This window comes from Elephas maximus, chromosome 23 (assembly GCF_024166365.1).
Source record: "Elephas maximus indicus isolate mEleMax1 chromosome 23, mEleMax1 primary haplotype, whole genome shotgun sequence".
Lineage (NCBI taxonomy): Eukaryota > Metazoa > Chordata > Mammalia > Proboscidea > Elephantidae > Elephas > Elephas maximus.
In genome coordinates, this window is record NC_064841.1 from 9,469,735 (window position 1) to 9,496,727 (window position 26,993).

Genomic DNA, 26,993 nt, shown 5'->3' on the forward strand with positions numbered 1-26,993 from the left:
AACCTTAAGAACTTTGAATAAGAACAAAATAAACCCAAAGGAAGCAGAAAGAAGGAAACTATAAAGGGTAGAAATCAATGAAATTGAAAAAAGATAAACAACAGAAAAAAAAATCAATAAAACCTTAAGTTGATTCTTTGAAAAATCAACAAAATTGACAAACATTTGGCTAGACTAACCAAGAAGAGAGAAGTCACATACAGTCTATTCCCATCAGGTGCAATATTTGTGTTCTGTAAAGTCCCCACAAACACTGAATTAGTGAATAAAGAACCAGCCTTGTTTGACCTCAACTGGGAATTTTTTGCTGCTCTGCACAGGTGAGTGTCTGTGATGAAAAGCTCCACGAGAATAGGTCAATTCACAAACAGGAATCCCTGAATAAGGAGGATCAACTATATTTCCAAAATCACAAATGAAAGAGGGATTCATCACTGCCAACCCTAAAGAAATTAAAAAGATTATGAGAGAATACTAGAAACAACTTTATGCCAACAGATTAGACAACTTGGATGAAAGGGAAAAATAATTATAAAGATCAAAGACGACTGAAGAAGAATTATAAAACCTGAGTGTACTTATAACAAATATAGTCATTGAATTAGTAATTTAAAAGCTTCCTGTAAAGAAAAGCCTAGGCCCAGATGGCTCTGTATTAGTTTCCTATTCTGTGTAACAAATTACCACGAATTTAGCAACTTCATATAATACCCATTCATTAACTCACAGTTTTGTAGGTCAGAGGTGTGAAGCTGGATACTCTCTGCAGGATATCTCAAGGCTGAAATCAAGGTGTCGGCTGGACATGGTTCTCATCTGGAGACTTGAGGGAAGAATCCATTTCCAAGTTAATTCAGGTTACTGGAATAATTCATTTACTTGCTGTTGTAGGACAGAGGTTCCTGTTTCCTTGCTGACTGTCGGCCGAGGGCTGCCCTCAGCTCTTAGAGGCTGCGCACATTCCTTGCCATGCAGTCCAATCCATCTTCAAGCCAGCAACAGTGCATTGAATGTCTCATGCTTTGAATCTCTGGCTTCCTCTTCTGATACCAGCCAGAAAAAAATTCTGCTTTTAAAGAACTCTTGTGGCTAATCACCTGGATAATCTCCCTTTCTTAAAGTCAGCTGTGCCATATAACATAAGCTAATCATGGGAGTGATATCTGTCATGTTCACCATTGCAGGGATTAGGGAAATCTCGTGGACCATTTTAGAGTTTTGTGTACAACAGCTTGACTGGTAAATTCTATCAAATACTTAAGAAGAAATAATGTCAATCATTCATAAATCATTTTAGGAAATAGGAGAGGAGAGAAACTTCCCAACTCATTCAATGATACCAAAGCCAGACAAAGATGCCACAAAAATAAGAAAACTACAGGCCAATATCCCTCACGAACATAGATACAAAAATCCATAACAAAATACTAGCAAACTGAATCCAGCGACACATAAAAAGGATGGTACACCATGACTAAGGGGATTTGGTGTTAATACATAGCAATAGAATATAAGACAAAAACCACGTGATTATCTCAATAGATGCAGAAAAAGCATTTGATACAATTCAGCACCCATTCATGACAAGGACTCTCAGCAAACTAGAAATAGAAGGGAATCTCCTCAATATGATTTAAAAAACAAAAAACAAAACAAAAAAAACCCCTACAGCTAACAACAAACTTAATGGCGAAAGACAAAAAAAACCCCAAAACCAAGCCCGGTGCCATTGAGTCGATTCCAACCCATAGCGAGCCTGTAGGACAGAGTAGAATTGCCCCAGAGGGTTTCCAAAGCTGTAATCTTTATGGAAGCAAGCTGCCACATCCTTCTTCTATGGATGGGCTAGTGGGTTTGAACCGCCAACCTTTCAGTTAGCGGGCGAGCACTTAACCACTGCACCACCAGGCCTCCTTAATGGTGAAAGACTGAACAGTTTCTCCCTAAGATCAGACACAAGACAAGGATTTCTGCTTGTCACTTGTAGTCAGTGTTTTAATAGAAAGAGGTTCTGGACAATGACAATGCAAAAAAAAAAAAAAAAAAGTTATTTAATTAATTACAGTCATCCAGATTGGTTAAGGAAGAAATAAAAGTCTTATTTGAAGGTGACATGATCCTTTATGTAGAAAACTCTAAAAACCCCTCTCCCCCGACTCCAAAAAAAAAAAAAAAATGCTAGTACTAATAAATGAGTTTAATAAATGAGTTGAACAGGGTTCCAGGGTATAAGATCAGTATACAAAAATAAAAGTCTATTGTATTTCTATATACTAGTAATGAACACCTGAAAATGGACTTAAAGCCAGGTCATTCACAAAAGCATCTGAAAGAACAAATTTGTAAACAATAAATTCATCAGAAAGAAATAAATTCTAAAATCATGAGGAATAAATTTTACAAGAGAAATGCAAGAATTACTTGCTGAAAGTTACAAACCACTGGTAAGGGAAATGAAAGAAGACCTAAGTAAATGGAGAGAGATTTCATGTTCATGGAATAGAAGATTCAGGGTAAGAGGCAATTTTCCTCAACTGTTCTATAAACTCAGTCCCTATCAAAATCCCATCAGGTTTTATTTTATTTATTTGTAGAAATTGAAAAGATGAGTCTAAATTTACCTGGAAATGCAAAGAACTGAGAATAGCCAAAACAATTTAAAAAAGAACACATTTGAGGATTTACATTATCTGATTTCTAAACTTACTATATATAGCACTTTAGAAATCAAGACTGTGTTGTACTGACGTAAGGATAGGCATTTAAATCAATGGAACAGAATTGATAGGTTAAAGATAAACCATTACATTTACAGTCAATTGATTTTTGCAACGGTACCAGGGTACCAAGGGAAAGGATAATCTTTTCAACAAACTGGGCCAATTGGATATCCATATGCAAAAAGATAAACTAAGGCTCTTCATACTTGTATACACAAATTAACTCAGAATGGATCATAGACCTAAATATAAATACCAAATCTATAAAAATTTTAGAAGAAACAAAGGAGAAAATCATCATGGCCTTGGGGTAGGCCAAGATTTTTTCTCAGTTAAGACTCTAAAACACGAACCATAAAGGAAAAATTTGGTAAATTGTACTTCATCCAATTAAAACCTTCTATTCAAAATGAAAAGGAAAGCCACAAACTGGGAAGAAATATTTGCTAGGTTTTTTTTTTTTTTTATAAACTTCTTTATTGAAAAATTTCAATGACTATATGCTACTTGGGAGCCCTGGTAGCACAGTGGTTAAGAGCTTGGCTGCTACCCAAAAAGTTGGCAGTTCAAATCCACCAGCTGCTTCTTGAAAACCCTATGGGGCAGTTCTATTCTGTCCTATAGGGTAACTGTAAGTCGGAATCCACTTGATAGCAAAAGGTTTGGTTTTCTTGGTTTACCAAGAAAATACACAATTTTGCCAAATACGCAAAATAATCAGCACCCCTTCCCTGCACTGAGGCTGCTGAAATTAGCTATGGTAAACTGATCGTAGTTTGCTTGGTGTTCAATGGATGGCGACTTACCTTTCTTCATTCTAAGGAGGGTATATTGTCATACTGTTCTCATCTTGTCCATTCCATGTGGCTGTCTCTTGAACGATAGGGCCTCCTTAATGAAATCAAATAGATGAATCTATGAATAGAAATAATTTCAGTATTGCTTCAATGTAATTTGTTCCACAGAAGGGTCTCTTTCTTTTTGTGGCCTCTAACGTGTTTGAAGTTGTCAAGGATTTCATTTTACTTGGATCCACAATCAATGCCCACGGAAGAAGCAGTCAAAAAAATCAAACGATGCATTGCATCGGGCAAATCTACAAAAGACCTCTCAAAAGTGTTAAAAAAAAAAAAAAAAGATGTCACTTTGAGGACTAAGGTGCACCTGACCCAAGCTATGGTATTTTTAATTGCCTCATACGTGTGCAAAAGCTGACAACGAGTAAGGAAGAGCGAAGAAGAATTGATACCTTTGAATTATGGTGTTGGCGAAGAATATTGAATATACGGTGGACTGCCAGAAGAACGAACAAATCTGTCTTGAAAGAAGTACAGCCAAAATTATCCTTGGAAGTGGCAGTGGCAAGACTTCATCTCACTTTGGACATGTTATCAGGAGGAACCAATCCTTGGACGACGTCATGTTTGGCAAAGTAGAGAGTCAGGAAAAAGAGGAAGACCCTCATAGAGATGGATTGATACAGTGGCTGCAACAATGGGCTCAAACATAGCAATGATTGTGAGGATGGTGCAGGACCAGGCAACATTTTTTGTCATTGTATACAGGGTCCCTATGAGTTCAGAACCGACTCAATGGCACCTAACAACAACAAACCCGTTTGAACATAATGGGTAGAAAACTATGGGATGTGGAGTCACATGGCCTGGAGTCTAGTAGTTCTACCACTAACCAGATGTGAGACCTTGGGCAGGTCACAAGCTCTCTGGATTCACTGAACCTGTTTCTGAATCTATCAAGTGACTAAAATATTTGCTTTCCCAAGACTTACCAGGCTAGTTGTGAAGATCTAATGAGATAAGGAAAACAATGAATTTTTCAGGAGTGCATGTAAAACTTGATAGCATTATCATTATCCGGAGAAGGTGGTTTAACTCATCTTGTCGTTGTTAGGTGCTGTCTAGTGGACTTTGACTCATAGTGACCCCATGTGACAGGGTAGAACTGCCCCATTGGGTTTTCTTGGCTGTAAGGTTTATGGAAGCAGATCACCAGGTCTTTCTCCAGCAGAGCTGGTGGATGGGTTCAAACTTTCAACTTTTCAGTTAGCAGCCGAGCGCTTAACTATTGTGCCACAGGGCTCCTTTTAACTCATCTAGGTAATTATCATAGGAGCTCTTGTCAGGGCCTAAAGAAGCACTCAGTCTTTCCCCCAGTTTCTGATCAAAAGGAGGCCTGGTGGCATAGTGGTTAAGAGCTTGGCTGCTAACCAAAAACGTCAGCAGTTTGAATCTACCAGCTGCTCCTTGGAAACCCTATGGGGCAGTTCTATAGGGTCACCATGAGTCGGAATTGACTACGACAATGGGTTTGTTTTTTTCTGATCAAAAAGTGGTGAAGAAAGAGTGTGGTCTTAACCAGATGGCTACAAAGAGGTCAAAAGTAAAGTAAGAACAAGCATTTATTGCATGCTTCCTATATGTCAGGTCCCAGTAAAGTGAGTGACAGATTTTATCTTTTGTTAATTCTCAAAACAAGCTTATGATTTGGTTACTTTGGGCTACATTTACAGATCAGAAAGGCCAAAATTAAAGAATTCCTAATAGTCATCCCTGAGGTTCACCCTTCAGCCAAAGATTGGACAGGCCCATAAAAAAAAAAAGACTAAAGGGACACCAGCCCAGGGGCAAGGACTAGAAGGCGGGGTGGGGACAGGAAAGCTTATAATACGGAACCCAAGGTTGAGAAAAGAGTGTTGATATGTCATGGAGTTGTTAACCAATGTCATAAAACAATATGTGTACTAACTGTTAAATAAGAAGCTAGTGTGTTCTGTAAATCTTCATCTAAAGTACAAAAAATTTTTTTTTCTGACATAGTACAAACCCTCGTTCATTTGTTCTTTCATCCATTTAATAGGAGTACCAGGGTATGTAGCATATACATAGTCGCTCTGAGTTTGAATCGACTCGACGGCACTGGGTGGTGGGCTGGGTTAGCATATATAGAATATCTTTTCTAGATGCCAGGAACACACACACAAAAAAACCCAAACCCATTGCCGTCAAGTCAATTCCAACTCATAGCGACCCTATAGGACAGAATAGAGCCACCTCATACAGTTTCCAAGGGGAGCCTGGTGGATTTGAACTGACCTTTTGGTTAGCAGCCATAGCACTTAACCACTACTCCACCAAGGTTCTCACCAGGAACACAGCCATAAATAAAACAAGTAGAAGTACCTTATCTTCTAGGGGTTTGACGTTTCCCAGATATCAAAGGGCACATGGGAGATCCTCATTCAATTTTACACCATTTGGCTTCTGGCTCTAGGTGTTGGCAACCTCTGGTCCCAGGTTTCCTAGGCTGTTCACTTTAAATTCCATCTACCTAGAGGCCACAGAACCCTGATGCCCTTCTCCCCTGCCCCTGGGAAATGAACCCCATTCTCCACCCTTGGCTGGCATTCTGGAATATTCAGGTACAGAAGCTTGGTGTTGACCAAGTTTTCCTCACAAGGTGTGATTATCTGAGCAGAGGAAGCCTCCAGGAAACCTGCATTCTCCCATGAGTCAGCTGTCATCAGAGCCATTACCTAATGCTGAACTGGGACCAGTTTGGGAAGCTGAAATCAGTGAAAAAGCTAGACTCACAGGTTTGGGACTCGGAGGCTGGCTGGGTTTCTTCACGCCATGCCAAGTCTTCATTTGTTCACTCTCTCTAGAGAACAGGGCAGGGCACCCTTCAAGAGACTCACTTAAAAAGAGGTCGATATGCCTGGGAGGGCACTCTTTTTAAACCTTTTTCTGTGAGTGCTTTCTTACGGAGAGTCAGCTGGGGGCACAAAGGATGGGGAGACTGGAGAAGAAAGGAGAATACTGGCTGGAGAGAGGTGGCTGAGAGGTGGCCACTTGGAGGTCCACACGGATTTCACAGTCTTCAGTGGGATCAATCAACAAAAGCTACCGTGGGCACTTAGGCCAAGCACCTAGGTTCTTAAGTTAACGTTCCCACTACACTGAAACCTATTCTGTGACCAGGAAAAGACCATGAGTTAAGACCTGGTTAACAAAGGCAATCGGACATATCAGTACCAGGACTGCTCATCTTTATTTGTTCTGCTTATACCTCCCACATGTCTTTCTTAGCAAACTTCCTGGCTCTTCCTTGGCTTGCATGGAAAGGATCCTCAGCCTCAGTTTGGCAGAAAGAAAGCACACAAAAGTCCACTGCTCATCTGTGCAACTCTTCACTTTTTGCATCTTCAGGGCACCCTGACCTGCTTTTTCTGGCTGCAGCTGCCGCTTCTGAACCTGCCCCCACTCTGCCCAGATATGGGCTTCCTGCCCCCAACCCCTCAAGGTATTCTTGACTCAGAAGTCACTCCCGGTATCTGCAGTAAACAGACAAGTCTTCAGGTCGCCATTTCCCGTCAGCAACTTTTTTTTTTTTGGTTATGATTTCCTGGCTTCTACCTACCAACATCTGAAATATAGCACTCTACATCGGCTGACTTCATTCTCTCTCCCTTCTTCCCCAAATAAAATGTCAAAGTAAGTCCTCCCCAATCCCTTACTTGTTGATTTTTTATTCCTTTTTAAGTGCTAAACTCACTTTGAAAATTGGGCAATAAAAGGAAAGAATTCAGTTCCTGCCTTTCCTATAGGAACTGTACCCCAGGGTGACGGAGCAGTTGATAAGGGCAAGTTTCTCTTTAGAGAATTATTGCACTAATGAGTGAGAAGGAATGATAAAATTAATAGGCTAATGGGTTTAGTCAGTGATGGTCAGTGCTGCTAACATCACAAAAACAGAGACAACCAGATATTAAGTGATGGAAATATACACCCCTCCCTCCAGTTGCCCATTCTGACTCATGGCAACTCCATGTGTTTTAGAGTAGAACTGCGCTCCACAGGGTTTTCATGGCTGTGACCTTTTGGAAGCAGATTGCCAGGCCCTTCTTCCATGGCACCTTTGGGTGGGTTGGAACCATCAACCTTTCGGGTAGTAGCTGAATGCTTAATCATTGGTGCCACCCAAGGACTCTGAAATATACACCTCCACTTCTGGATTAATCTTGGCAAAAGATGAACCTGAATCTGATTAAGCTGCTAGATTTCATGAACTAATTTACAGGGAATAGGGGAGAGAGGTTTCTACAGAAATGCAATCAATAAAATCCAGACTTTGCGGAAAAGCTACAGGACATCAATCCTGATTCTTCAATAATTTCAAGGGGAAAAAAGTGAGAGAAAGGGAAGGGAAAAACCTATAGGTTATAACCTATTGCTATACATGGACCTTCTTTTGATCTGGATTCAAACAAATACACTATAAAAAACTTTAAGACAATCAGGGACATGTGGACATTGACTTGTTTATTTTTTATTGTGTTTTAAGTGAAAGTTTACAAATCAAGTCTGACTCTCATACAAAAATTTATATACGCCTTGCTATATACTCCTAATTGCTCTCCCCCTAATGGAACAGCACACTCCTTCCCTCCACTCTCTCTTTTCGTGTCCATTCGGCCAACTTCTGACCCCCTGTGCCCTCTCATTTCCCCTTCAGACAGGAGATGACAACATAGTCTCATGTGTCTACTTGATCCAAGACGCTTACTCCTCACCAGTATCATCGTCTGTCCCATAGTCCAGTCCAATCCCTGTCTGAAGAGTTGGCTTTGGGTATGGCTCCTGTCTTGAGCTAACAGAAGGTCTGGGGACCATGACTTCTGGGGTCATTCTAGTCTCAGGACATTGACTCGTTTTTAATGATATTAAGGAATTGTTAATTTCGAGAGGAATAACGGTATATGGTTATGTGTTAAAAAAAAAAAAACCCTTATCTTACAGATACATGTTGAATATAACATATATGGATGTAGTGAAATGGTATCTTAAGTTTTCTTCGAATAATGCAGAGAAATGTGGGGAAGTGGGTGGGAGCGCAGGTACTACAGGACTGTCCGTGAGCTGATAATCATATAAGCTGGGGGTGACGGGCACATGAGAGTTGATTACCCTGTTTATTTACTTTTGTGTATGATTGGAAATTTCTACAACAAAACTATTTTAAAAAAAAAAACTGTAACCACTGGAAGAACAGGCATGAAATTTATAACTTCCAAACTGTCAGAGGGGTTAAAAAACTTAATAAGAAAGCTTAATCAGTTGAGTAAAATGCAGGAAAGGGGGGGGGAAAAAAAACCCCTAAAAAGCACTTAAGTAAAGAACACAAAATAAGATGGCAGAAATACACCCAGGTATGCCAGTAATGATAACAAATGTAATGGATTAAAATTCCCCTATTAAAAGATCGACTGGGTTAAAACATTAAAAATTCAGAAATAAAATCTTTACAAGGAATACCCCCAAAACAAAAAGGAGGGAAAATGAAGAGACAGAAAAATATCTACTAAACAAATGACAATAAACAGAAATAAGGCAAACCGTTCGATAAGATAGGAACTGAAAAATGTCAGATGGAATTAGCAAAAAAGTGATCATGGACAACCTTGCCAAGAAAAATTTCCGCGGCAATTTCAATGGCGTAGTGGGAGGCGAATCTGTCTTGGAAGAAGTACGGCCAGAATGTACTTCTTCTCGCTTACTTTGGACATGTTATCAAGAGGGAACAATCCCTGGAGAAGGACGTCATGCTTGGTAAAGTAGAGATTCAGTGAAAAAGAGGAAGACCCTCAACGAGATGGACTGGCACAGTGGCTGCGACAATGGGCAATGATTGTGAGGAGGATGGCACAGAACGCGGCAGTTTCCTTCTGTTGTACGCAGGGTCGCTGTGAGTTGGATCTGGATCCAGCACCTAACAACGAGTGGGAGGTGAAGCCAGATTGCATTGAGAAGAGCAGCAAGTGGAAGAGGAGGAAGCAGAAGGGAAGAAAGAAGGTAGAGGAACAAGCAAGTGCAGGGAAAGCATTCTCAGTTAGGGAGGCTGGTTGCTTATTCATTTATCATTTATTTATGGAGCCTGTATAAACACAGACATGAGGAAGCCAGAGGAGAAGGGAAGTAGAAGAAATGCGAGAGAGGGAACGACCAGTGCGTGGGAAGAAGAAGGCTGAACACGATGGGACCCAGAGCACCAGTGGAGACATTAGCAGCAGACAAGAAGGAAACACCTCCTATTTTATTTTATTTCTAATTTATTAATTTGTCATTACACAAACAATACATGAATGCATACTCAAAAAACATCAGACGTTACAGTGAAAGCTAATGCGCTCCGCCAAACTACGGTTAAGTTTGGTTAGTATCCGTCCAGACCTTTCTACATACTTATATAATACACAGGTATGTACTTACAGGAGTACGCTATATATTACTTGTGAGTGTATATGTCAGTGTGTGTGGTGTGTGTTTTAACATCAATGATACCATATGTAGTACAGGCATAGACCTTCGACTTTTTTTTCAAATAAAAAAAAAAGAAAAAACTTAAGGTTGATCTTAGCAATCTTTCCATGTTAGGCCACATAGAACGCTCTCATTCTTTTCCAAGGATGCTTAATATTTTATAATATATACCACACTCCCTCCTTTTGATGGATATTTTGGTTTTTCCAATTTTATACTATCTCAAACATGCAATTGACGTCATTGTACAAGCCGCCTTGTCAACATGCGTGTGTTTCTAGAGATATATATTAACAATTGAAATCTCTTGGTTACAGAGTTTGTGAATTTTAAATTTCAGTAACTATTTACTCAATGGTCTTTAAAAGAGGGCTTGCCAATTTATAAGCTCACCAGCAATGCAGGATTCCTGGTTTCCCACCCTCTTGCCAGCACTGTATTTGATGCCGTTTTAAAATACTTGCCAATCTGACCTAATCTCTTGTGTGTTCATGTGCACCTCATGCTGCCGAGGTTGAGCATCTCTTCATATCCTATTTGTAAAACTTTTTCTCATGTGCAATTTTGCAAGGAGAGGGTATCCGAGCTTTCAGTTTCTCCAACGGTTATGTGACTCCAAGAGTCTAGGACTCACTGCTACTTTAGCTGGAAATAATTTTTTTGTGAGTTAGAGATCTAAGTTTATTTTTTCTCAAATGATTATACTGCCCCAATCCTATTTGTTGACTAACTTAGTCTTCCTTTATGGATTTGAAATGCCATTTTGAGAACCTGTGTGTTTCTGGATTCTCAGCCCTATTTGAGATTTATTTTCCGGCACCAGGCACCTGAGTTCTTCTTGACTTGGTTCATTGAATGGTGGCTGATTTTGTCAACCAAGATAATGAGTGTGTTGCTTATGTGACAATAGACGGTGTAACTCATGACGCACAAATCCTATTCTAGTTGTTTGACATAAATCAGTTTCATTATCTACAAACTTAGAATATTAAGAAATGTGTAAACTTCTCTCTCATATAAGACAGCTCTTCTTTTTTAGGGGACACCTCACAGGCTCAGTGGAGAGGTGGCATGGACCTAAGCTCTGGAGGCCAGGAGGTACACCACACCTCTACATTGACCCTGTGAGATGTCCCCTAAGAAAGTAGGAACCCCACCTTGGCCTAAGTGAGAGGCTTTTCATCAGTTTCTCTCTAAAAGTATTATTTGATGGTAAAGCTTTTTGGTGATTTTAAGTTGTTTCCTGGCAATGCCAAAGCGTTCCACATGGCATGGCAATATTACTGTTGGCTTACATGAACCTTATTTTATTCAATTAATGATGTGAGGCTCAAAAACTATGACAGGTAGTCTGGAAAAACAATATGGCACTTCGGCTTTTATTTCCATACTGGACTATGAGCTCCTGGAGGGCACGGAGCATGTCCTATTCACCTATTCCCAAACGCCTAGTACAGGGTGTAGTCCCTGAAGTAGCACTGAATTGCATTTCAACGTTTTTTATAAAATAAAAAAAAATAAAACCCAAACTTTACTAAAAGCTTTGCTTTAGGAGCTTTACAAAGTTAGACATATTTATTCATGTACTTATTTTTTTCTGTCCATTCAAGGCTCTCACCTGATCAAATACATATTATTTTTAATAAGAATACTAGAAGTAGACACTGACCTGGAATTATTTTATGCTCGTTTTTTTTTTTTTCCCAAGTGTGGGGGAAAACGTTGCCTTGCTGTCTGTGGAATTCCTCAGGTATGATCTATCTATAGATGTGTGGCTTGTCTGTGAAACGATGGCAAGGACTGTGATCTCTGGAAAACTTCTCGGGATGCAGCAGGCAAGAATACCTTACAGTTGTTAATATAGAAATATTTCAGGCATGCAAAAGAATGCAATGAAAAGGGAAAGCTTTTTTATGGGGAATTTGTGGGAGTGTGGCATTGGACTTCTTATAAAACTCAGTTATTTTTATAGCCTAATTTAGCAGACCTTTTTCCTCCCCACTTCAAAGGGGTAACTATGGCTTCTCTGGGCAATCAAATGTCTGTAAACTTCGGTACTGTTTTCTAGCTGGGTCTATGACATCACACCATGGGAAAAGTCCCCAAACTACCTAATCGGCCGGTCTCCCTGGTGAGGAACATAAATAAAGCTAACTCACCGTCCAGGTATGTTGAACAAATTCAGGAACGGAGTGGATCGTGCCAGTGCAAAACACCAGCTTCTTACTTTACCGTCAGCAGTCGTGAAAGGCTGTCTTATTTTTATTGATGACAACTCCATTAAAAAAAAGCAAAGCTGTCTGTGAACTTCTACTTGCTTTGTATAGTGCCCCACTTAGCATTTTTTGTCTGTGATCACAGCATGTCATACCAGTTGTTTGCCACTAAGGCAATAATTACAATAGCGCTTTTACAGTAAACTGTCCACTGACAAATGGAATACAATGCAGAGTTGATCTTGCTACAGATGGCTTGTGACCTGGGGTAGAAATTTATCAGACGGGGGGGGGGTGCATTCTGGACTATCAAGAAGGAGAAAACCAAACCAAACTCACTGCTATCGAGTCAATTCCGACACATAGCCAAAGAGGGTGCAAATACGTATCGCGAAATAATAAATTCTTAGTATTGCTACAGATTGAAACAAGGATCATCGGGAGACTTGAGACAGGAGGTGGGGGCAACGGGCCAGTTCTGTTCAGACAGGGAACTTATAGGGAAGAAAGAAGACTGTCGGGCTGACCTGTCTCAGATAATGAAAGGCTGACGCCTAAGCAAAACTATTCTGAGGCTGTCAGCATGTGCAATAGGGCAAGACCTCGGGGTATGCTTTCCAGAGAGCAAGGAATAGTTCAGAGGGGTAGGCTTTGGACTTTCTAATCCTGGTCACCATAAAAAGACTAAATCTGGTTTACCTTTAGGGCTGAATTTACAGAGGCTTAATGTGACCGCCAAGAACCCTCTATTACCTCCACCCTTTGGTTAAATTCTTGAAATTCCTTTAGCAGGAAACAAGGACTTTTGTTTCTCTGAGATATATAGCTGTTGGACGGAAAAAACTGACCCAAATTTTCACACTTGCATTGGGGTCTCTGATCTGTTCTTGGCAGAGAGCAAGGAAGAACAGGAGACCTGATGTTGGGAATGCAATGTCCATCATGAAGGGAAAAACCCTAAGATCCAAGACACACTTCAAGAACATCACAAGTCTCCCATGTGACCTGGCTTAGTCATCACTTCTCTTCTGGATTATTATTGTCCCTCCTAAGGTATTTCTCAGCTTCCAGTTTCAGCCCCCTCTAACACACCTCCCCCATCTGCCACTGGAATGGCTAATTTTTCCAAAATCTAAATCTGAACATGAAAAGACCCTGCTTATCATTCAGTAAATCGTTCTTGCTTTCTCAACACACAGATGCAAAACTACTAACGTCATCATCTTTCTGCCTCCGTGAAACACCTCTGTGGCTGCCCTAAAGGGGCTTGGTCTCACTCAGGTTTTTTTTTTTTTTGTACTTGGGATGAATGCCCTTCCCCTTGGCTAACTCTCGTGTGACCTTCAAGATTCAGGTGTCATCACCTTGAGGCAACATTCCCTGACAAAGCCATTCTTGCCTATATATAACCCATGCCAAACCAAACCCATTGCCTTTGAGTCGACTCCAACTCTTAGTGACCCTGTAAGAGTAGAAGTGCCCCATAGGGTTTCTTTCCAATTCTGTAAATCTTTATGGAAGCAGACTGCCACATCTTTCTCTTGCTGAGCAGATGGTGGGTTTGAACCACCAACCTCTTGGTCAGCAGCCAAGTGCTTTAATCACTACGCCACCAGGGCTCCTCGTCTGTGTATAGGCAATTTGTTGTTGCACTGTGTTTATCTGTTGGCTTGTCTACATCCTCAACTGGACTCTGAATCTTGAGGGTTGGGCTTTGTTCGTTTAACAAGATCTTGAAGAGACATGAGCCATGTCACAAACACCTACCACCACTGGGCTTCCTTTAAGAGGTACTTGATTTTAAATCATCTTTAACTGTTCCCAGGAAATTGTTCTATTTCTGGTTCCACAAAAGTATAACCTATGAAGTGGAGCAGTATTCTGGTTGTTCTAATTCCACTGTCCTAAGAATGCTTTTTTTTTTTTTAAAGATTCATTACTGATTAGTTTGAAACTTGGATAAACACCACAATCTCTGATCTGTTTACAATTCTTTGTAAATAATGGCAGGTGTGTCGAACAATCACTGGGGGCTTAATTGTAAAGCATTCTTGACTCACTACTTCTAATTAGCTCACAATATTGGAAATAAAATTTGAAACCTCCAGCTATTTTGGACAAACCATTATGATCTCAATAACTGCAAATGTCCCCCGACCCCTCCCCGCCCCCCTTTTTTTGGTATGGCAAGCTGTAAGATCACATTGGAACTACCAAAAATAAATTCTCTTTGAGGAAAATGAGGTTTGTGTTGCAGACACAATGCACTATCACAAACAAAATTTTCTATGATTTCTGGTTGGTTAAATAAACCAATGGAAAGCTTCTGTGGCACCCTCGTCTATGGGCATTGCGATGAGAAAAAGACAGCTATTTTCCTGTGCCCCCAAACTGGGATCTCAGTCAGTTAATTCCAGTTACATAGCGCATGAGATCCTAAATTTCCAAGGCAATACTGAAAGTTACTTAAGACCCTAGGTGAGCTAGTCAATTGGGAAATGCTTGAAGTTGTTCCCAGAGACAACAGATCTGATAGTGATGAACACAACAGTGGTTCCCACCCTTACGACATTTGTCCCTGACTGGAGTGGGGGCAAGCCTCACAGGAACAGGTTTAGATGTAAGGGCTTCCTTCCACAGCTCCTCCCCAACACCCCAGGGTGAGGTGGCTTCCAACAAAGGGTGGGGATGATGGGAGAGCAGAGGACAGGCACTGTAATTTTGCATTTGTTTAAAATATTGCACCATGAGCACCATCTCATGTCACTGAACTGAAAAGCTTCTTCTTAAATAGCTGTTTAATATTCCATTTTATGGATGGACTGCCATTTAAGTCTTTATTTTTGACACCTAACTTTTCAAATATCCTTAATTGCACTTCTAAATAATTAGAATAGACTCCTAGAAATATTACTAAGTCAAACACTAATATTTAAGGCTTTTCATACATATTGCCAAGTTACTTTCTGCAAGTAGAGGAAAGCCTACCTTTCTAGCATTAAGTCCTGCTGTATAAAACTTATTTCTCTTATGAACTATCCATGTTTTCTCCCTTTTCTATTGTGGCATTAGTGTTTTGGTTTTTTTTTTTTAATTAAAAGTGGTAATAATTGCCTATTATCATTTTAAACTTTAAGATACTAATCATTTCATTTGTGACTGCTATTACTTTTGTGTTTATAAAATCTCCACAACCAGAATTTATGTTTACAAAAAAACCTCCAGCATTTCCTAATGCTAGTTGTTCTCCACCTGGATTGAGTATCACGTGGGTGGCACCCGAGGGGCACACCCAGCACACCGTCTGGTAGTGAAGTTTCACGCTCTAGCTCACCTGTGCTGGCTTTACTTAAAATCTCACTCTACATTCTCAGAGCTGCTTAGTCAAGCCTATTCACTTAGTTCCTTTAGTTATTTCCAACATTCATTAATACAAATTCTGTTTACTGACCAGTATATCCCACAACACAACTAGAATATAAAATATTTGGTAATTCTACCATTTATACCCCAATTTTATGTTTTATTTATTTATTTATTTGGAGTGGCTAAACTGAGTATTTCAAATAGATAAAGAAAACTATCTTCCTTTAACACGGAGAACAAACTCTCAGTTCTCATTAACTCCTGCTGAGCTAGTTGGCTATAAATACAAAGCATGTCAATTTCCACACGCACCTCTCTGAATTCAAGTAAAAGTTTTGGTAGACAAGGATTTCCTACTTAAGTATCATTAACATGATATGAATATCGAGTACAAATATTGCTCACTTCTTTCATTCCTTTAAATTATTTGCTTTGAAAATTTAAAAACTATCATTAAGTCATTAATAACATTTTCATTTAAGGTTAAAGTATTTTGAAATGTGAAAATACAAATCTAATCAAATTAAGTTTTGAACACATATAAAGCCAAATATTTCAACAAAACTGCAGTTTAATTTCAGAAAATGTGTTAAAATATATATTTATACATCAATTTCTGACATACTTAATGTGTTAGTATACACAAAATGATGCTTTCTCTTGAAACTGTATTTATGAAATGTACATTTTAATTTAAATACTCAGTATACACTGCACTTAATCTGCATGTTGCATTTATTAAATACATTAAAATCTGCAATGTAACAAAACGTTTTCTGCATACGAAATTCAAAACACCATTTTTAAATGAACAAAAGATGGCTCACTTCATTTTTTTTTTTTTTTTTTTACAACTAGTGCATAGAACACTAGCTCAGCTCCGCCATACCACCTGTTCGTTCTTTTTTATTTGACATTGTTCACAGACTAGTACATATTACAATAAGAGTGCTGGATAAAAACATGAGGTACCAAAGTGGTTCAAAGATTATAGGTCATGCAGATCATGCTAGACAGCAAAGAAAATTGTGACCGAGAAAACACTAAAATAAAAATACATAAAGAATGTGCATTATAAAAAAACAAAAACAAAAAACTCCATTACACAGCTTTGCTTCTTTGGTTACAAAGTAGGTTGAACAATTTCACAGCTTTTTATTCCCACCCGAAAAAAAAAAAGTCATACGAAATGTCAAAAAGCAGAGGAATCGTGGCAATTTCTCTATTAGAAAGTAGAAAGAAATGAACAAAGTTTTCTTCATCAAAATAGCCCAATTATTTATTATATCACAATAACCGGTGACTATCTGTACAGTTGCACTATGGTCTTCATACTTACACTATACAAAATTTACATTCAAGCTGGGTCTTTACTACTGAAAATAAATACCGAAGGTAAATTGCCATTAGTGTTAGAAATATGGCAGGATTCTTTTGTTCAATTATTGCCTAAACGTTTTATCTATTAAATGCAATCCTGTCTTTCAATTCCTTTACTGATACTTATATTTAAAAAAATTAAAAAAGTTCTGTGACATTGTTCATGTACATTATGAAAATAGCAGCCCTGTAATAAATAAAACACAAATAAATGAAAACTTATGTAGGCAATGTTACTGATATTGAAAGAAAAGTGGCTCTTTAGATGAACTGTTACTTATCACATGACAGGAAGGCTCGGGGAAATCCACGGGCAACTGGCCACCGGGAGAGCCACCACAGACAGCTCCTACAGACCGCCCCCACGCGCACCAGGTAAGACGCAGACTTTGCTCCCGTTAAGAGAACCCATCCGTTACTCTCCTTTTGTACTGATGACACAGAACTGGACATCAACAGCGCTGCATGACACCTCAGAGAGAGGAAAAGCTCTTGTAGAATGATTGTCTAATACTGAAAAGGCCAAACACACAACCCAAGCATGGCTACTTGCTTTCGTATAAAGTGGAAAGAACAGCAGTGGCACACGAGGACAGACTGCTCTCGGGTTTTTTTCTTAATGAGGCAGAAAGCACTACGCTGAGGAGACATTCGGCTGCTGCGGAGGTTGCGATGGCTGCGGTGGCTGTGCGATCGCTGCTTGCTGCTGAGAAGTGCTACCGGCATGGGCCTGCTGGGCTGGGAGCTGGGATAACTGATCACTGTTTGAAAGAGATTTTAACAGTGCATTTTCTCGTTCAAGTAAAGAGTTTCTTTCAACTAATTCTTTTATTTGTTCCTTTAGAACTTCCACTTCTTCTCTTACTGCATACATCAAATGGCTTTTCACCAGATCCTGTGAAAAACAAAATCAAGACTGTAAAAAAAATTCTAAGGGAGAGGTTCCAGCCTACGCGGTGCCTTATGGACACAAGGCACTTTCACATCCATCTTCCTGCTCTTGATCTTAACGTTTTCAGTCTATCCTGACTGGCCCTATCAGAGATGGGGTGGAGAAAACCCAGGTCCCAACTAGAGCAGCAAGCCCAAAGCCTGAACGTCATCTGGAGCGATCTGCTGCGATTTCTAAAAATCCTAGCTCTCTAAATTGTCAACTGTAAGCTTAGAATTCAAAGAAGTCTAAAATCACAGGGTTAGGTGTTAAGACTAAGAAACAAAGGAGCAGCACTCCAGTGGAGGTTGTCTGGTATCACCCCAGTCCTACTACTGCATTCTAGATAAAGTGACTTACCACTTTAAAATTGCAGGATTCACGTTTTAACAGCTTGAAACTAACAGTACTTATTTATAGCCTATCTATACAGTTTTTATTCAAGTTTATGAAAACTTGAATAAAAATATTTATTAAACCTGAATAAAACAGTGCCTGTAAATGACCAAAGGATGACAAAGATTCCCAGATGAAGTTTCCACTTCAATACACTCTTATGTCATTAAACCATTTTTGATGCTGAAATATTTTTGGAAAATAATGCATTTTAATTACCTATGTCCAAAAAGGAAACCCTGGTGGTGTAGTGGTTAAGCTCTACAGTTGCTAATCAAAGGGTCAGCAGTTCAAATCCCCCAGGTGCTCCTTGGAAACTCCACGGGGCAGTTCTACTCTGTCCAGTAGGGTCGCTTTGAGTCAAAATCGACTCGATGGCAATGTTTTTTTTTTTTTAATGTCCAAAAATGGCTCTTATCAGTGATAATGCATGGCATGTGAGATATTCAAATGAGGTAAATATTTACTTAACTGTATTTCTAGACTGTAAGTTCTCACGAGTATTTTAGCATCCTCAACTAAATCTCATTATAGAAAAATATAACTTGGTCATCTTTGGTTTAGAGAAATTAAGCGTTCGTTTTTAACGATAAAACCCAAATGCTTCATCAACCAACCATCTATGAAATGAGAGGACTGTAAACTTTTACTTACCATTGCTTGTTCTATTTTGTTGTCAATGGCTACAACACCTCCCCCAGATGCACTGGAAAAAATTAGAATATTTCACGAATTATTCTAAAAAAATTAACCTTCCTTCCAAGTCTCAAAATAATATAAAAACATTTGTTTTACTTAATAACAAATAGAGTAATTTAAAACAGCTTAATAAGTCTATTCTCACAGTTTTAATACTCAGGTCTCTCATTTTTAAAATGAGAACCTCAGTAAATAGATGGCTTCTAAAAATCCTCTGTAGTTCCAACACTTCTATTTGCCTGACATATGCTACTTTGAAGTAATTCTCAAATCTACTGAGGTTCTCAATCCAGCAGTCTTAAAAAGAACACACAGAACCAACAGTACTGTCTCCACAACTGTTAAACTTCATTATCCAACTATATATTCTAATCCCAGACTTTACTAATTGCATTCAAATTCAGGTGACGGTTTTTACTCCTCAAGTTAGTATACTTTAATCTAGCTTTAAAATTTTTAGATCTGGCTTCTAAAAATGATTCAGGGGGCTTCTGAGCAGTACTTGCACGTTGGTTAATAAGGAACTCAACATTCTGACCATCCTACAGGCTTTGGTTGTTGTAGGTTACTCGGTGTCAAAAGTCACCTAGTATGCGGTTTAGGGCAGTTTTTCCTAGAAAAACTTCGAAGTAGTCTAGCTGGTAAGTACCTCCTCAATTCAAATTATCACCTTAGCTTCTGTATGATAATAAACAAACACCAAAAGGTGAATAATTGTCTTCTCTGGTAGATTATTTCTCACATGAATTAACTTTAGTTAAGAGCAGCAAGAATCTACATCCTCTTCTTGATGTTTCTGTACATTTTGAAAAACAAACTAGGGTTGTTTTTGGAGCCCCAGTGGCGCAGTGGTTAAGAGCTATGGCTGCTAACCAAACAGCAGTTTGAATCCACCAGGCGCTCCTTGGAAACCCTATGGGGCAGTTCTACTCTGTCCCTTTAGGGTCACTGTGAGTCGGAATCAACTGGTAACCAGCTTGGTCTTTTTTTTTTTTTTTTTTTTTTTTGGTTTGGTGGCACAGTGGTTAAGAGCTATGGCTACTAACCAAAGGGTCAGCAGTGCAAATCTGCCAGCCACTCCTTGGAAATCCTATGGGATAGTTCTACTCTGCACTATAGGGTCGCTCTGAGTTGGAATTGACTCGACAGCACCAGGTTTTTTTGGTTTAGGGTTTTTATTACTCTTCTAAAGAAAAAATAAATCTATACAGTACTAAAAGAGGTCTTTAAAACAATTTTTTATTCAAAGCTACTAAATACTCATTATAAAGTAGCACTAGAATAGGAGAACACTTTTATTTTAGATGGTGTGGACCCTCAATACGGTTACCAGATTGAGGCTCAGGGTTATCCTGTCCGACGTAGTGGTGCATTTTATATACTGTAATCCAAGTACACCTGGTTATCATCCTGGTTCTGCTACTCACTACCTGTGTGGTCATCAGCAAATAACCTACTTCATTTCCCTGGACCTCGGTTTCATCATCTGTGAGATGACAAACTTGGTGTAAATACCCAATGGACTTTCCGTTTCTCAGCCTCCAAAGTCTGAATCGATACATGAAAACACTGACTTGTTTGTCTAGGCATCAACCACCTTAACTGCTGTACACTACTTCCCTTCTTGCTACTGATACATCTGACAACTGTGAAGGACTAACAAAGCCATACATGTTAGCCTTTAAAAGCTTGTAGAGCCTGTGCAGAGTTATGTATGTCACTACCAACTACAGAAAAGCTATATAAACCCTAAGTCTTCAGTGTCAAGTTCAATGACAGCATGTGGATATCTATCAAATATTGGCCACAATTTGGCAAAACAAAAGACTCACAGAGATAGCAAGTGTTGTAATTACTGCCATAGAGTCATCATAAAATGAAGAAAATGAAAGCTTAGAATCTCTCTTTTTTAACTATCATGGTAAAGGCAAGGAATAATTTTTAAAAAGAATCTGTTTACTATGGGTCACTTTTTTAGGATAAAATCTAATCTTGATTAGCATTTGTTAAATGAATCATGGGCACAGAGGGAATAGACAGAAATGTAGAACTGCAAAATGAAAGATAAGAATGACTACATTACTTTCTACATGATGAATTGATCTACTGGCATTGAGGCCCCCCAAAAGAACAGAATGAGCTTGAATTTAGTGTTTAAATAAAGCCAAATACAATGGAATTCACTGGAAAAGTAAAACCCATTTAACTTATCAGTGTTGCACTACAGTAAAATAGCCTGGCTTTCCAGGCAGTTCAGCCATCTTTCAATTAATCCCAACTGGCTCCCTGCCTCGGTGTCTCTTTCCACGCCTCCTTACTCTTATTACAAGAGATCACTAGGAAGAGAAGTAGGGACTCAGCTTCCAATTTCACAAGTTCTCTACACCGTCATCCTTCTTACCAGGCAGTTTCATCCATGCTTTCAGCCCAGCAAGTTTGTACCAATCATCACCAGTCTTTTCTCTTTAAAAATTAAAACTAGTGAAGGCAAAGTCAGGATAATTTAACCTCGCATTTTTAAAAACTTTGTGAAAAACTGACCTTTTTCTTTATCTGAAGTAATGTGGACAGAGACATAATGGCTACTTACTTAAAATAAATATTCACAAAGCACTAGGTAGAGGAAAGAACGCTCAATTATTTTAGTGAGTCCTTAAAACAAGCCTGAGTGATATTATCATCCTACAACTGAGGAAATTAAGGCCACATAACTTGCTCAAAGACAAAGCTAGTGATAGATTCAAACCTACATGTAAGGTTAAAATGCTTTTTCTACCATGACAGTAAGAGACTATCTATAATGACCTCAAATAAACCCAATGTTGTGTATATTCTTATGAAGAGTGCTTTAACTGAGTGCCAGTGTTAATTATAAAACCATAAGCATGGATCCAAAGATTAAGCCATTTTCATAATATGCCATTTATCTTATTTAGCACATTCCTAGAAGTTCAGGTCTTAGAACAAGGGAGGTAACTTCTTAGAAAAGACAGTTGCTCACGATCTTTAGACAGCCAGTATAGTTCACCTCTTCACTCAGAACTAAAACACTATTTTGGTTTGTTAGAAAGCTGATGATATCTTAAAATTATATGTACCTATAAGCAAATTACTGTAAAAAAAAATTACCTTGCATTACTCAAAGACATCTCTAACTTTGTGTTGAAGGTCAATCACAATTTTAAATCCACCAATTCCCTAAATTACAGAATCAAATCTTTTGTGGTAAGAACTATTCCTTCGATTGAGTTGGAAGTAAATCCTATATAGTTATGCTCACGCCCCCTTGCCCAAATGTGATAAAAATGATTCTTCCTGAACTCACAAGTAGATGCCTCCACCTTTCTACGAGGTCAGTCCTTAGGAATCATGGACTGTTCTCAGTAAATCACCTACCACCTTCATCCCCATCCCTGAAATTAAGTTTTAAGTTCTATAATAACATCATTACTACTAAGATGCATTAATTCTAACCTGGTCAATATTTTGCCTCTCACAAAAAGTATGCTTTGTTTGTTTGCTTGTTACAAAGAAAATTAGGAAAATATAAGTTACTGACTGCAAAAGAGTAAGTCTAACAAATCTATAGCTCAGCAAGCCTGTGAAAGTCAAATTAAAAAAAAAATCCATCACTCTTTTGTAAGAGGATATTAAAAAATAGTTATAGCTTAACACTTATTTTTGAGAACAAATAACAATTCTCCCTCCAAAAGAGCCTACACAGATAAAATTCATGTACACTTAAATAACATTACATTTAACAATGCAGAACTACAGCAGAACCTTCAAAAGCTGGAACCTGTATAAGGCGGAAAACTGTTAGAGAAGGAAAATGCCTTTTCCACTAACAGAGTGTGACAGGAAAGTGCTAAGATTACACCCTGTCAAAGGTGGAACACTAGAGAGACCAGGAAAAACAAGGCAGTCCCACTGAGTTCCGGCTCTCACAGGTTTCCATGCATAATATAAGTCCCATGTACTAACAGCGTTAAAAACAACTGTTTTATGATTAGGAAAACAAAGCTGTACATAATACAATAAGCCCCAATGATTTAATTTCTACATTCACTCTAAATACCAACCTAAACTTTTCTATTCAGTCACCATTTTTCAACCAAAATCTTCTGACCAAATACAAACCTCTATGGTTATGAATAAAACCTTCAGATGAATAATAAATTAAGCTAAGAACTTAGAATTTAATGTATTCTAATTATTGACCATAAAGTCTACCAATTAATGTTTAATTTCATGAAAAAAAAAAATTCACAAAATGCCCCATGTTGATTTTTAAACTATTATTCATTATGAGCAAGCAAATAAAATGGCTACTTAAAAAGTTTTATTAATTCTCTGAAGTAACTAGTCTTACAATGGTGTGAAAAAAAGCTTTTAGTATTTATACAATTTTATATATCATTAGCATCTTCTATAAATAGCTTTCTCGTCAATGATCCCAACATATTTTATATTAATCTAGTTAATTTTATGTTAAATTTCTGGGTAGAAAAGAATGTTTAAAAAGAGGAAAAAAAAGATACACACTGTTGGTTGTGTTAATGTTAACTTCCTGGTTGTACTATAGTCATACAAGATGTTACCAGTGAGGGAAACTGGGGGAAGGGCACATAAGGACTTTCCTATGCTCTTTTTGCAACTTATTTGAATCTGTAATTATTTCAAAGTAAAAGTTAAATTCACAATATACACAAAAAGGTATGAAATGAATACAAAGTCTCTCTCCTACCTCAGACTCCCTTTGTCCAGAGAGAATCACATTGTTTGTATTAAGGGCCTTAAAAAAGGCTACTTTTGGAAGAGTCTTTAATACTCTGGAGTATTTTATGCCTAAAAATATATAAAAATTAAAAACTTTTCCAATAATCTCCTTAAAATATAAAGTACTTTTAGAAATCTCTAGTGTAAGACCCCAAAATTAATATGGGTAGGATTCACATTGACAGTTCACAACACATGAAAAAATACTCAACACCTCACTCAAAATACATATTAGAACTACAATGTAATCCCGTTTTCCAAAATAGACTGTTAAACACATTAAAATTTAATGGACTGTTAGTGATTCACTGTCTGTGGGAAAACTGTCCTCGTACGGTGCTGGTGTAGGTGGTATAATGATTAAAGCCTTAGAGCAATTTGGTTAGATCTAACACAATCTTACACACACACATTTATTTGCTCTTTACACACCAGCAATCCTACAACTAACTGGTAACTGATCCTATAGATATTCTTTATACACAGGAAATAATGTGTTTGTAAGGTTACTCATTACAGCACTGTCTGTAACAGCAAAGCATCTACCAGTAGGGGGCTTGTTAAATAAACCATGGCACACGCATCCATTCCACTGACAGCTATGTATCTATAGAAAGCCATTAAGTGTTCTGGAATTCCCATTCTTCTTAATGTCCTCCATAATTTGTTACGATCCACACAAATACCTTTGCTTAGTCAATAAAACACAAGTAAACTTCTTTCTGGTATTCTCTGCTTTCCACCAAGATCCACCTGACAATAGCAATGCTATCCCTCCTTCCAGTCCTCTTATGAATCCAGCTTGAACTTCTGGCAGCCTCCTAGTAATGTAAGGGTACAACTGTGCTTGAATTATCTTCAGCAAAAATCTGCTAGCATGTGATATTAATGATAAACCAAAACCAAACCAAAGCCGTTGCCATGGAGTCAATTCCAACTCATAGCATTTCATCACCTTTCTTTGGAAGGGGCATACATAAGGGTCTCTTCTAATCTACCGACCAGGTCTTTCAAGTTTCTTCACAGTGCTTCCAGTGTTGCAACTAATTTATTGAAGCTTCTCAACTGGTATGTAGTCAATTCCTGGAACCTTGTTCTTCACCAATGTCTTCAGTGTAGCTTGAACAAGTTCCTTCAGTACCAGTGGTTCTTGATCATATGCTACTTCCTGAAATGGTCAAACCTCAACCAATCCTCTTTGGTACAGTGACTGTGTATTCCTACCATTTTCTTTTGATGTTTCCTGTGTCATTCAATTTTTTGCCCACGGAACTCTTCAGTATTGCAACTCAAGGCTTGAATTTTCTCTTCAGTTCTTTCAAATGCCAACTGCATTCTTATCTTTTGGTTTTCTAACTCCAGGTCTTCGCACCTATCAAAATACTTTACCTTGTCTTCTCAAGCCATCCTTTGAAATCTGTTCCGCTCTTTCATGCCATCATTTCTTCCATTCACTTTAGCTATCCTGAGGTCAAGAGCAAGTTTAAGAGCCTCTTCTGATATCCATTTTGATCTTTTCCTTCTTTCCTTCTTTTTCATGACCTTTCACTCTTTATGCATGATATACTTGGTATCTTCCCACAATTCTTGATCTGTACACGGATCAAGAGGCAGTTGTTCGAACACAACAAAGGAATGCTGCATAGTTCAAAACTGGAAAAGAAAGGTGAGCGTCGGGGTTGTATCCTCTCTCCTTACTTATTCAATCTGTAAGCTTAACAAAAAATCTCAGAAGCTCGTCTATAGGAAGAAGAACACTGCATCAGGATTGGAGAAGGCTCATCTGCGCTATGCAGATGACACAGCCATGCCTGCTGAAAACAAAGGTGACTTGAAGCATTTACTGATGGTTAAAATACAGCTTTCAGTATGGATTACCTGAACGCAAAGAAAATGAAAATCCTCACTGGACTGATAAACGACATTATGATAAATGAAGCAGAACTTGAAGCTGTCAATGATTTCATTCCATTTGGATCAACAATCAACATCTACGGAAACAGCAGTCAAGAAACCAAATAACATACTGCACTGGGCCAATCTACTGCAAGACTTCTTTAAAATTTTAAAAAGCAACAATGTCACTTCGAGGACTAGGGTACACCTGACCCAAGCCATGTTCTTTTCAACTGCCTCATATGTAGGCATAAGCTAGACAATGATAAAAGAAGACAGAAGAACTGATGCATTCCAACTGTGTTGCTCGTGCAGAGTATTGAATATGCCATGGACTTCCAGAAGAAAGAACAAATAAATCTTAGGAAAAATACAACCATAATGCGTCTTACAAGAAGGATGGTGAGACTTTGGCTTATTTTTGGACAAGTCATAAGGAAAGACCAATTGCTAGGATATCATGTTCACTAAAGTAGAGGATTAGCAAAAACGAGGAAAACCCTCAATGGGATGGATTGACACAATAACTACGACAATGGACTGAAACCTACCAACAATCATAAAAACAGCACCGGACCAGGGAACTTTGTTCCGTTATACATAAGGTCACCATGAATTGGAGCAAACTCAACTGCAACTAACAACATAAAAAAAAAAGATGTTTTTCTGCGTACTGAGGTGGGAACAACTAACAATTCCTGGACATCTTTAAAGGTGCAGAAGCTTGTATTATATATTACCTTTTGTGTCAAAAGTGGATGCCTGGGTATAATGTATATTGTATTTGCTTGTATATGCATAAAGAAACTGTGGAAGGAGACACTCACACGCACAGAGAAAGTGGTTATCTGGGAAGGCAGGCAGATGGGGGGATGGGGTGAAAGCAAGACTACGTTCATTACACTTTGGAGAATACAGAAAAACACATTCCAAAATAAAAATGACCCATGTAGGATTTAATACCCTGTACAGTATGACCTCAAGACATGAACAAATGACAGGAAAAGTAACAACAGGAAACAAAAAGAGAGAAGGAAGGGAAGAGGAGGCATTAACTCCTCCTCTTTCTCTAGGGAACTATTTCATTCTGGTGGATAAGGTACTGTTCAACATATGTGACAACATCGACTCTTATTAAAGAGTGTATTTCCAGCTTTAAATATTTGAGATTCGTGAAGTTTATATCCTTGGTTTTGGCTGAATTGTAACCACCTAAGAATATGGTGTAAGTAATGTTTATAACTCCCAGTACAGTTATTTCTGTTCATTCAAA

General features: G+C 38.4%; 1 protein-coding gene across 1 annotated transcript in view; it reads right to left on the reverse strand.

Moving 5' to 3' along the window:
• Positions 1 to 16,206: 16,206 nt before the first annotated feature.
• TSC22D2 (TSC22 domain family member 2) overlaps positions 16,207 to 26,993 on the reverse strand; it is a 41,939-nt gene continuing 31,152 nt past the window's right edge. Inside the window, exons 3-4 of the mRNA XM_049867096.1 lie at positions 19,001 to 19,052; positions 16,207 to 17,914 (exon numbers count right to left, since the gene is read on the reverse strand). Of these exons, the coding sequence (XP_049723053.1) occupies positions 17,654 to 17,914; positions 19,001 to 19,052 (313 nt within the window). The 3' untranslated portion in view covers positions 16,207 to 17,653. The remainder of the gene's footprint in view (positions 17,915 to 19,000; positions 19,053 to 26,993) is intronic.